The sequence below is a fragment of the Saimiri boliviensis genome, chromosome 7 (assembly GCF_048565385.1).
Source record: "Saimiri boliviensis isolate mSaiBol1 chromosome 7, mSaiBol1.pri, whole genome shotgun sequence".
NCBI lineage: Eukaryota > Metazoa > Chordata > Mammalia > Primates > Cebidae > Saimiri > Saimiri boliviensis.
In genome coordinates, this window is record NC_133455.1 from 38,613,325 (window position 1) to 38,624,637 (window position 11,313).

The window sequence follows — 11,313 nt, forward strand, 5'->3', positions numbered from 1 at the left end:
TGAACTCTCCAGCCTTGGAAGACTCTGCTCTGCTCCCTCCACTCCAGCCACACTGGCCTCCTTGCTGCTCTTCAAACACACTAGGCAGCCTCTGGCCTTAGGACCTTTGCATCCTCTGCGCCCTCTGCCTAGAATGTTCTAACCCAGATAGCCCATGCCTTGTTCCCCCTCCTCCTCACACAGATGTTACCTTCACAAGCAGGCCTTTTCTGGCCACCATTGCAAAACCCGCAGCGTGGCCCCCACATGCGCCTATTCCCACCCCCTCCACCTGCTGCTTTTTTTCTCCATAGCAACTGCCACCAAGTAACACAATTTTTATTTATATTCGTCACACTGTGTCTCTTTAGGGAACCTCCGTAAAGGCAGATGTTTTTGTCTGTTTACTTCTCTGTTCTGTCCCCATCACGGTGCAGGCTCTCAGGAGCTACGTCTTGAATGATGAAGAATGCCAGCGTTTGCTCTTCTCAACAGGAAAGAGGGGAACACTGAGATGAGCTGTTGTTCCATTTTTTTTTAGGGAGACAGGGTCTCACCACGTTGCCCAGACCTCCGAGGGTTCAAGTGATCCTCCCGCTTTCGCTTCCCAAAGTGCTGGCATTATAGGCATGACTTGCCTCTCCCAGCCTAGTTGTTATTGCTGATTTTAAACTTCTTATTGGCTGGGCGTGGTGGCTCACACCTGTAATGCCAGCACTTTGGGAGGCTAAGGCAGGCAGATCACTTGAGACCAGGAGTTCGAGACCAGCCTGGCCAACACAGTGAAACCCCATCTCTACCAAAAATAGAAAAAATTAGCTGGGCGTGGTGGCATGCGCTTGCAATCCCAGCTACATGAGAGGCTGAGGCATGAGAATCACTTAAAACTGGGAGGCAGAGGTTGCCATGAGCCGAGATCGCGCCACTGCACTCCTGCCTGGGCAACAGAGTGAACTTCTGTCTAAAAAAATAAATAAATAAAACTTATTATTACCCTCATTTACCATACAGATGGACAAAGAGGAGCTCAGGAAGGTCAAGTGACTTATGTAAGGCCACAGAGCTATTAACGGGTGCCACTGGGACATGAACACATTTTTGGTTTTGCCTTCCAGTCTGAAGTTTGTTTTTTTGTTGTTGTTGTTTGTTTTTGAGACAAAGTCTTGCTCTGTTGCCAGGCTGGAGTGTAGTGGTGCGATCTCAGCCCCCTGCAACCTCCACCTCCCTGGTTCAAGTGATTCCCCTGCCTCAGCCTCCTGAGTAGCTGGGACTACAGGCGCACGCCACCATGCCCAGTGTATTTTTGCAGTTTTAGTAGAGACAGGGTTTTACCATGTTGGCCAGGATGGTCTCAATCTCTTGACCTCGTGATCTGTCTGCCTCAGCCTCTCACAGTGCTGGGATTACAGGTGTGAGCCACGCTGCCTGGCTGAAGTTCTTTTTCATTGTCTTTTATCCAATTATTTATGATGATAGATCAAAAAGGATTTTTCAATGTAGGCTATACAGAGCCTCATATGGCATGAACACTATAAAGGGTGACTTCTAATATGTTTCCCTTCTCAGTGGCCTCACATCTTTACTGTGGGACATAAATGTAGCAGGGATGGGTCCCCCAAACATGTCTGGGGAAAGATTAATCACAGAAAGTTTGACTTCATGGTGAAGGAAGCAGCCTATGACCCAGAGATTATTTGGTTTCCATCAGATTCTAATGCTACCCCGAGTGTGCTGAAGAGAGCCTTGTTTGTTTTGGGTTTCTACCAAGACCTGTCACCTCTGCATTTGAGAAAAGAGTGGCAGCTCATTTGTCAATGGGTCTGGAGATTTTGCTTGCAGATGCTACTGTATAAATGTATGGCTGGAACAAAAGCTATCAAGACTCATTAGGATTACAGACAATGGTGTGTCCAACGCTTTGACATTCAAACAGGCCCAGGGATGGAGTCAGCCAGCTATTTTGGAGCTATTCTGCTTGGGCTTGCAGTACCTGCTTTGTTTATTTAAAGTGAGGACCTGAAGATCTATGAAAGATTCCATTCTGGCCTCTGGTTTAGCCAAGGAATTATCACAAAAATCAGGTAAAGACAGCAGGTGGGACTGCCAGGTCACTTACACGAACTTTCTTAGAAGAGTTGGCGATGGTGCTTGCAGTCTTGATGCCCTTAATTTTGCAAAGGATGGTGGTGAGATCTTGGTTTCTAGTAATATTTTCAAAACTGCAATCTAATTGCCCATTTTCCCCGTGGAAAAGAGTAATTTCAATGTCATTCTTGGAAATGTTGAAGTTATCATTCTCTTTCTATGAAGAAAAATGAAGATGGAGAAATCAGAGAACATGTGGAAACTCACAAGCGTAAACACACCTTTCCAGTCGAAAAGGCGGGGCGATGTCCCACCCAGAAAAACAAAACAAAAAAAAAGCAGCATACTTGAATTTTCACTTCCAGTTCTGTGTCCACCTCGGATTCTACCCGATACCCTGTGAATTTGGGGTCCTCCTGATACTGCAGGGTTCCACAATCCAAGTAGGTATCTTGTACCTTCAGCTTCACAGTGACATTTGTGCGCACTTTTGAACTCTTTAAACTGGGGGCTAAAAACCCGCAGTAAGTCGCCACACAATACTCAGAGACCTGGGAGAAAAGAAAATAACATTTTCAAGTTCGTTAATGAATCCCGGCTCTGGTCGCTAAGAGCTAAGTGACCTGAGCAACTTCACTTCTTGGTGCCTCTGTTTTCTCATCTGCAATATGGGATCAGCCATACTATCTCCCTCACAGGACTGACTTAACCCTGCATTACATTAAATGAGCGCTACATTAAATGAGATTATTCATGCTAAGAACAGGCCCTGGCAGACAGTAACATTCAAAACATGCGAGTCAATCTTATGATGAATTTCATGAGTGACAAGGAAAGCAGCTGGAAGGTTATGCCATGGGAAAAGAGGCCAGGCTGAAAGCAGTAAGTTAGGGACAGGAAAAGATTCTGACCCAAGGGGCTTAGGTGTCTTTGGAGTTAGCCTGTCTGAGTCCTAAGAAACCACGAGAAAAGAAAAGTGTCTAATCCCCCAGCAAGGGCCAGCTCCTGAAGTGCTTGTTGCCGCTGAATCGCTCTTTGTTGGGGAACCTCCTGCAGAGCCTCAGCAGAAGTCACCAGCCACAAAGAGGAAAAGGCTTTCAGGCTAACAGAAAACAAAAGTAAAAGGAGCAAGGCATCCCCCATGAAATGAAGAGCTCAAGAATGGAAAACAATGCAGAAAAGGTGGCCTGATTTACAGGCTTATTAGTTTTTTAAAAAAGACAACATAAGTAGGCGGGGGGTAATGGCTCATGCCTGTAATTCCAGCACTTCGGGAGACTGAGGGAGGAGTATCGCTTGAACCCAGGAGTTAGAGATCAGCCTGGGTAACATAGCGAGACCCTGTCTCTATTTAAAAATATAATAAAATGTAAAAAGTGAGTAAATACATAACATAAATATACTGTCCTGCTTAGGTGCGGCAATACTATCTCCCTCCCAGGCAGAGAAGGCTGGTGGGTTAAGGGAGAGTGGCAAGCATTCTAAAGAAGACCGATTATAACTCATAAAAAGAAATCTGTCAGGTGGGGAAAACTATTTTTCCCCACCCCTGCCCCCGCCACCCCGTGATGCTAGAGTATAAAAAAGATAATAGGAAGAGGCAGTTGGTGGGAAAATCTGATGTAAAGAGCTGAGATATGGACAAGCATGACCTTCCGACCTTCCTTCCCCTTCGCATCTCTCCAAACTACAGCCCCCACTCACATTTCTGTCCACAGGATGAAAACCATGGTCTCTACTGTCTGCGCACCCTTCACTCCTAGCAGGCTGGCTTTTTACTGAAGATGCCTTCTGGAAGGATTGCCGGCGAGAGGATCACCCAACCTCATGATCCTCAAGACTCTACAGTTCCTTATTCGTGAGCAGCTCCCGCCATGCCATTTGCTTTTCTCCTCTGGTTTCTGAGCACCTTCTCGGCTACCTTCACCGCCCCATCCTGCTGTCTTTCAGTCCTTAAAATGAAGCCTTGCTACCAGTCCTCGGTGCTCTCACTCCTATGATGTCACCCCCACGCCCCCTTTAACGATATGGTGTAAAGACAAGCTGGTCATCTTGAGCGTCACCACACCCCAGCCCTTGACACTCTGCTCACCGGAGCCTGAAGGACCTGCTGTCAGCCGGGAGAGACGGCAGACGTCTCAGACACACCTGCACTGGCATAAGCATCCTCCCTGGGCTCCCAGCCTTTCTTCAGTCCCTGCCTCTCCAAGCCCAGCTGTGCACCATTGCCAAAATAATAACCGCCCAGCAGGAGTTTCCCCAACAAAGAGCGATTCAGCGGCAACAAGCACTTCAGGAGCTGGCCCCTGCTGGGGGTTAGACACTCTTCTTTTCTCGTGGTTTCCCAGCGCTCAGACAGGACACCGAGGCCCTTGGGGTGAGAATCCCCCCTTTCCCTAGCCTCCTCTTTCCAAACAGTCTCTTTTCCCATGGAGAAACTCTGACTGCTTTCATGTCACTAACTGTCTAGGTCCACTCGCCTTACAGTGCAAGTCCAGACAGATGTCACTCCCTGCCCAGAAATCTTCAGTGGCTCCCTGCAACCTACAGAATTAAGGGCAGAGTTTTCAGTCTGACACCGCCTTCTGTTGCTCCAGCTCAGCTTTACAGCTATCCCTCTTGCTCATTCCCGTCCCATCCTCTAGGTTCCCACGGAGCAGGACTGAGTGACATTCCCAGCACAGGCCTGCGAGGCTCTGTCCTCTGTACCTGAACTCACCTCTCTGCTTCCACCCACCCCACTCCATCCTACAGGCGTACTCAATCCCATCCATGTTTCATTTCTCTTTCATGTGAAAACACATGGTGTCTTCTTGGACTCACAGCATTTCTGAACTGTTAGGGAACCAGAGTACCTAGAACCTGATGACAGTCTGTGCTGTCAACTTTTTTAATATTCATTTTATTTTACAGAGATGGGGATCTCACTATGTTGCCTAGGCTGGTCTTGAACTCCTGGCCTCAAGCAATCTTCCTGCCTTGGCCTCCCAAAGTGCTGGGATTGTAATGGTGAGTCACCACGTCCAGCCTCAACTTTCAATCCCCGTGTAGATTTGCTGCCTGCCTCCATGAAGGCAATATGACAATCTCAATCTTTTGTCCCTGCACCCAGCAAAATGCTTTGCCTGCAGTAGGTGCTCAAAAAATTCAATGTGATTTGGGAACAGCAGGTGGGAGGAAGAGGCTGTCAGTGACAAACTCAGGCCATGCCTCTGGTCAGAGGGTCAAACTATATAAGTCATCCAACCGGAGGCGTGGCCTGGAATCACATCCAGTGTGAGGCTTGGAAGTGGCTCTGAACTCTGTCAGCAGGCAAATGTGTGCACGACAAGGCTGTAAGGATGGCCTACAGGAGGCCCCCAGAATTTGGGTCTGAACCCACACTGCTCCCGAGTAAGGAGCCTATCAGTCTTGGCAGGAAGTGGTCAGGCAGGGCCCCAGAGAGGCAGCCACCTCACAGATCTCACCAAAGAGAGGAAAACAGGGGAAGAAAGAAAGGGGAAGGACATTTAGAAGCGTGTACAAGTAGACTTGGAGGTCTGACTTGTACCTGAAATCCCTCATCTCCCCTCTTGGCAACAGATGCTCCCATCTAGAGCAGCTGTGTCCAGCCTTTTGAATGTAAGGACTTTTTTTGCTTATCTGTGGTGGTGGATATCACGGAAATTATGCACAAATCACTTTTTCACTCATCAGCTATCGTTAGTGTTGGTGTATTTTAGGTGTGGCCCAAGACAGTTCTTCCAACGTGGCCAAAGGAAGCCAAAAGTTTGGACACCCCTGCTCTGGAGGATCCCCATCCAGAGGCACTGGTAGGAGGGGGGCTGGGAAGGGTGGAGATCAGGCGTCTCCTATAGTTTCTCCTGCGGGGAGATGAAAGGCAAGAGGAGGTGACATCAGATGGTAGGGAACAAATCAGGTCAAAGAGAAGGAGAAACACATAACAAGATTCCTGGGACTTTGCAAGTCATTTAACCTCTGCGAACCCCAGCTCTGTCTGCAACGGGAACACCGCCACCTACTCTTCGCAGAAATGCAATTCTTTGTATCACACCTTAACCATTCACGAAGCATTTCACACGTATTCGTAAGCATTGCCTCATTAAGGTGACTTGCCACAAATTACATAAAAAGAAAATGTCAGGTCTTATTGTACCAAGTGCATTTCTCTTTCCTCACTGCTGCAACTAGAAATACTCAGCTACAAGGATAAGGTCTTATTATTTTCATTCTAGCACAGATAGTATATATGATAGCATAGGTAAAAGTTTATAACACCAAAGTCACAGAAATAAAAAATACCCCCCAACATAGTACAGTGTGATGAAAATAGGACCATCCTTGAAAACAACTATTATTACAAAGCAGCTGGAGACTTACATTTATGTTTCCTTTAAATTCAGGTGAAATGATTAAGTCATCAATTACATCAAAATTTCTGCCCATCATGGTTATATTTTGACCACCGCTGCAAGGAATAAAAGCAACAGTAAGGGGTTCATAGCTAACACACAGGCATTTGCGTTTATGAACAAAGCTATCAATTTATTCATGTTTAATATTAAACTCAATTATGTTTGAGAGCAAATTAATGAATTTTAATTTGAAATACAGGACAGTGTTAGAAATCTTTTAGGATACCAGCTACAAATTCATGGTTTTCAAGATGCATAAATATAAAAATTCAGGTCAGATTCTATTTTAATTCTAGGAAAATGCCCAGATTCTTTAATGGAATTTGAATTTTGTTGTGTCATATCGCCACATATAATCAGATCAGGAGCTGTACCTTGAAAAGGTTTCACTAAACAGAATTTTGTTTGATTACTGTTTAATCTATATAAAGATGCTTCAGTCTAACCATTTTCAAAATCAAACTCCTAACCTACCAATGATATGTTATTTAGAGACAGAAAACCACTTTGGGCAAGGTAAAATTACCGATGGCATTAAAAGTGTAAATTCCTATTTGGTATGCCATATAAATAACAGCTACATTCGCTCTCTCTAAAACCAAGCCAAATAACTTCACGTTTCTCAGTGCATACAAGCAAAGCGGTCACTGGGTGTGAAATAAACAGCTGTCTACAGCTCTGTCTGCCCTTGCACCCCTGTTCACAGAGGTCACCAGACACTCATTCTAGGGGATGAGAGCCTGAGTGTGTCAGGTCCAATAGCCATCTGAGCCCCTGATGGCAAGACCAGGAGGTGACGCTGAGCAACCCAATTTGTGTAGGGCAGAGAGAAGACACTGATCCCTGAATCCTCCAGCCACAATGGGGAAGAGCTGAGTTGGCCTCATGCCAGTCTGTAGCCATTACTCGAAAACCAAGCCAAGCGTGCTCTCCTGATGGCCAGCACTTAGAGCCACATTCATGCTCAAGGCACAGTGACCCGGGAGCAGCCGAGACACAAAGGCTCAGAATGTCATGGGTGACAGGACCGTAAGGAGCCTCTTACTTTATAGCAAAGCAAGTCACTGCAGTGACTGTCTGGGAGGCTGGGTGAGTTGTTCGAACCCTTTTCCTCCCCCAGTTCCCTCGTTCGCAAAAGGGACAAGCCATAGCAGATCTCATAAATTTGTTTTATGAGGATTAACCTAGTCAACAGATGAACACACCAGGCACGTGGGGACTGCCACGTCAACGATTCTTTTTATATAGAGAATGGAATTGATCCCAGAGTGGGGGATGTCATGGGAGACACTTGGTTTTGAAATTTCAGTTTCCCTTGTCTTACTGTTATGGACTGAATTCTGTCCCCGTCAAATGTGTATGTTGAAGCTCTAACTCCCACTGCCTCAGAATGGGACTGTATTTGGAGATGGGGGTGGTTAAAGAGGTAATGAAGGCTAAATGAGGTCACTGGGGTGGGCCGTAATCCAACGTGACTGATGTCCTCATAAAAAGGGGAGATTAAGAAAGAGATACAGAGGGAAGACCACGTGAAGACATTGGGAGAAGATGACCATCTACAAGCCAAGGTGTAAGGACTCAGGAGAAACCAACCTTATCAACACCTTGATTTCAGACGTCTAGGCTGCAGAACTAGGGAGCAATCAGTTTCTGTTGTTGAAGCCACAAAGGTCGTGGCACTTTATGTCAACCCTAGCAAACCAATATAGCCTCCTCTCACTTGATCTTAGAATATTAAAAGTGATTTTTTTCTTCTCTTCTTTTTTCCTCTTTCTCTTCCCCTCCTTTTATTCTTTTTTTTTTTTTTTTTAGCAAAGCTTTGTCTGTAGGTTTATCTAAAGAGTACTTTGAAAATGAGCTTTGTACTGTGTCAGACAAAGAAAATATCTTTAGGATTTTAGTCCTAAAGAGATGTAGGAATAAAAATATTATGAAAGTGAATTTAAATTCAACTAGGGAGAAAGTTTATTGCAGCACTATTCACAATAACCAACACAGGGACTCAACCTAAGTGTCTGTCATTGGATAAACGGATAAAGGAAATGTGGTAGATATACACAAAGAGGATTATTCAGCCTACCAAGAAAGAATGCAATCCTGTCATTTGCAGCAACACAGATGGAACTGCAGGACATTATGTTAAGTGAAATAAGCCAGGCACAGACAGACAAATACTGCAGGTTCTCACCCATATGTGGGAGCTGAGAAAGTTGGTCTAATGGAGATAGAGGGTAGAATTATGGGTATCAGAGGCTGGGAAGGGCAGTGTGGCGGGGGCAGAGAGGGATAAAGAGGGGTTGGTTAATGGCTACAAAAATACAATGAGATAGAACAAGATCTAGGGTTCAGTAGCATAGTAGGGTGTCTATAATTCACAATAATTTGTTGCACATTTAAAAGTAGCTAGAAGAGTGGAATTGGAATGTTCCTAACACAAAGGAATGATAAATGCTTGAGGTGATGGACACTCCAATTACCCTGATTTGATGATTACATATTCACTGTATGCTTGCAGAAAAATATCACATGTACCCCATAAACATGTATAAGTATCTTATACCCATCAACATGAAAAAAATAATAATAGTAATAAATACAAGAATTCAAATCGGAAGAGAAATTTTTTTCTTAATATATTGGATTTATCTGGGAGTGTTTATTTTGGAGTTTTCATCTCCTGCTTAGGGAACATCTTGAAAATGCTGATTCTGCTTTTCATTTTGATAGCTCCTAACATATCCCCCAAATAATTCAAAACAGCTTACTCTAAAGTCTATAAAATGAAAGAGGTAAGAAATAGTCTTTTACCACAAGCAGGAGGGACACATAGTGAAGAGTATTATATATCTGTATCAAAAACCTAGGCTAAGGACAAACATTTCCACTGTGAGTTTCCCAGCAGCCATGGTGAAGAGAAAAAGTAGATGTGCTCATAGTGTTCACAATCAGCATGGGAAGTAAACGCCTTGTCAGGTATGCATTTTTCTAGGAATAAATCCTAAGGGGAACTCTGTGAGAGGAATTTGGAATGACTAGTGTTTCTGAATTGACTTGAATAAAATCAATGATCTTTGTGCATATGACCCTTAACCACAATGAGAGAAAAAGATTATGAATCCAGAAAGTACCTGATCCAGGTGGTAGCTGGGACTATAAGGGAACAATGTGGCAGAGCAATGTAGGATAAGGGTCCCACGGAAGAGCAGTTCCCACCATCAAACTGGATACACACATCCTTCATTTCTTTCCGGCTTGATGGAAGAGAGAATTTCATGTGGGTGTCATTTAGCACATGGCTAACCTGTATCCTAGAAAGGAGAAGAAAAAGAACTCTCACATGACACAGACAGAGCACAGTTGATCACCCAAGGTGACACCAGATGAATTTCACTTGAACTACAACACTTGACGAAGGAGCGGAAGAGCTGCAGGAAACTACTGACTCATCAGGGGCCAATGACCCAAGCTGGGTATTATTAGAGGCTGGGTTCCTCTTTCTTTAGAGCAATTTTATCTTTCTTATTTGCATGGCCCTTAGAAGTGGGGAAGGAAAGAGGTGTAACCATTGCCTTTAAAAGTACTAATAGAAAGCGGAACATGAACTGGTGATTACCTTTATTAAGAATTCTGGATAATTCTGTTGAGTATCATGATGGCACTATGCTTATCTGTTAGAGAGATACTGAAGCATTTATGAGTGAAAGGATATGGTGTTTGGTTCTCATCATGCCTCCCACCATGATCCCCCCCAAAACCCAAGATAAGATAGATGAAGCAAGATTGGCGAACTGTTGATAGGTTTTGAAACTGGGAATGGCTACAGAGAGGTTCATAACACTCATCTCTCTTGGATATGTTTGAATTTCCATAATAAAAAGCTTAAGCGAAAAGGCCCTAGTCAAGCACTGAGATGGTAGAACCCAACACCAGACAGAGATGGGAATTCTGCTGTTCAGAGAGGGTCTCAACCAAAAGCCCAGGCGTTTCAGAATCAGTCAGCATTGGGACCAACCTGCCCTGCTAAGGAGTCTCCAGAATGGGACTTAATGGGGCTGTCTGGGGTGCTCCTGATGTCCAGCAGAGCTGACCCTTGGTGCCCTTCCAGAGTCAGAGTGAAGCCTTCTCCAACATTCCCCGTTACCAGCAGCTTCCTCTGTGTGTCTACCATGACCCTCTAAAGCAGGCGTCCTCAAACTTTTTACACAGGGGGCCAGTTCACTGTTCCCCAGACCATTGGAGAGCCGCCACATACTGTGCTCCTCTCACTGACCACCAATGAAAGAGGTGCCCCTTCCTGAAGTGCGGCAGGGGGCCGGATAAATGGCCTCAGGGGGCCGAATGTGGCCCGCGGGCCATAGTTTGGGGACACCTGCTCTAAAGCACAAATCATGAAGCCTGGGTTGCGCCTGAATAGTGCTCAGTCTAATCATGCTACATGAGAATCTATTATTACTACTTAAAGGCCATGTGCACAATGATTAATGCTATCACTAACCCTTTAGGATAAGGCAAATTCAAAAACATCTGAGTCAGTTGTACTTATGCCACCTCACCTCAGACACACATACTCAGTTTATATTCAGAGCAAAGCTCTAGGAAATCCATCATAAAGTGGTTGATCATTAAAATTCAAAGTTGTTTATAAATTTTAGAAGAAGAGAAGTGGAAATGTAGGTCATTCCACTCCTAGTATTTTTCTCTTTAAAATAATTCCCCATTTTAAAAGTACCATATTAAAAGAGTTTGGGATTACAGCCTGGACTCAGGTATAGGATTAACTGGGTATTATGTTGACTGCTTGTGCACTTGGGTTCACCACACAGATGTGGTTACT

At 44.8% G+C, this 11,313-nt stretch overlaps 1 protein-coding gene across 1 annotated transcript in view; it reads right to left on the reverse strand.

The window, feature by feature from the left end:
- PLXNC1 (plexin C1) overlaps positions 1-11,313 on the reverse strand; it is a 163,134-nt gene that overhangs the window by 58,732 nt on the left and 93,089 nt on the right. Inside the window, exons 11-14 of the mRNA XM_010340165.3 lie at positions 9,608-9,787; positions 6,445-6,532; positions 2,412-2,615; positions 2,096-2,281 (exon numbers count right to left, since the gene is read on the reverse strand). Coding sequence (XP_010338467.2) covers positions 2,096-2,281; positions 2,412-2,615; positions 6,445-6,532; positions 9,608-9,787 — 658 coding nt within the window. The remainder of the gene's footprint in view (positions 1-2,095; positions 2,282-2,411; positions 2,616-6,444; positions 6,533-9,607; positions 9,788-11,313) is intronic.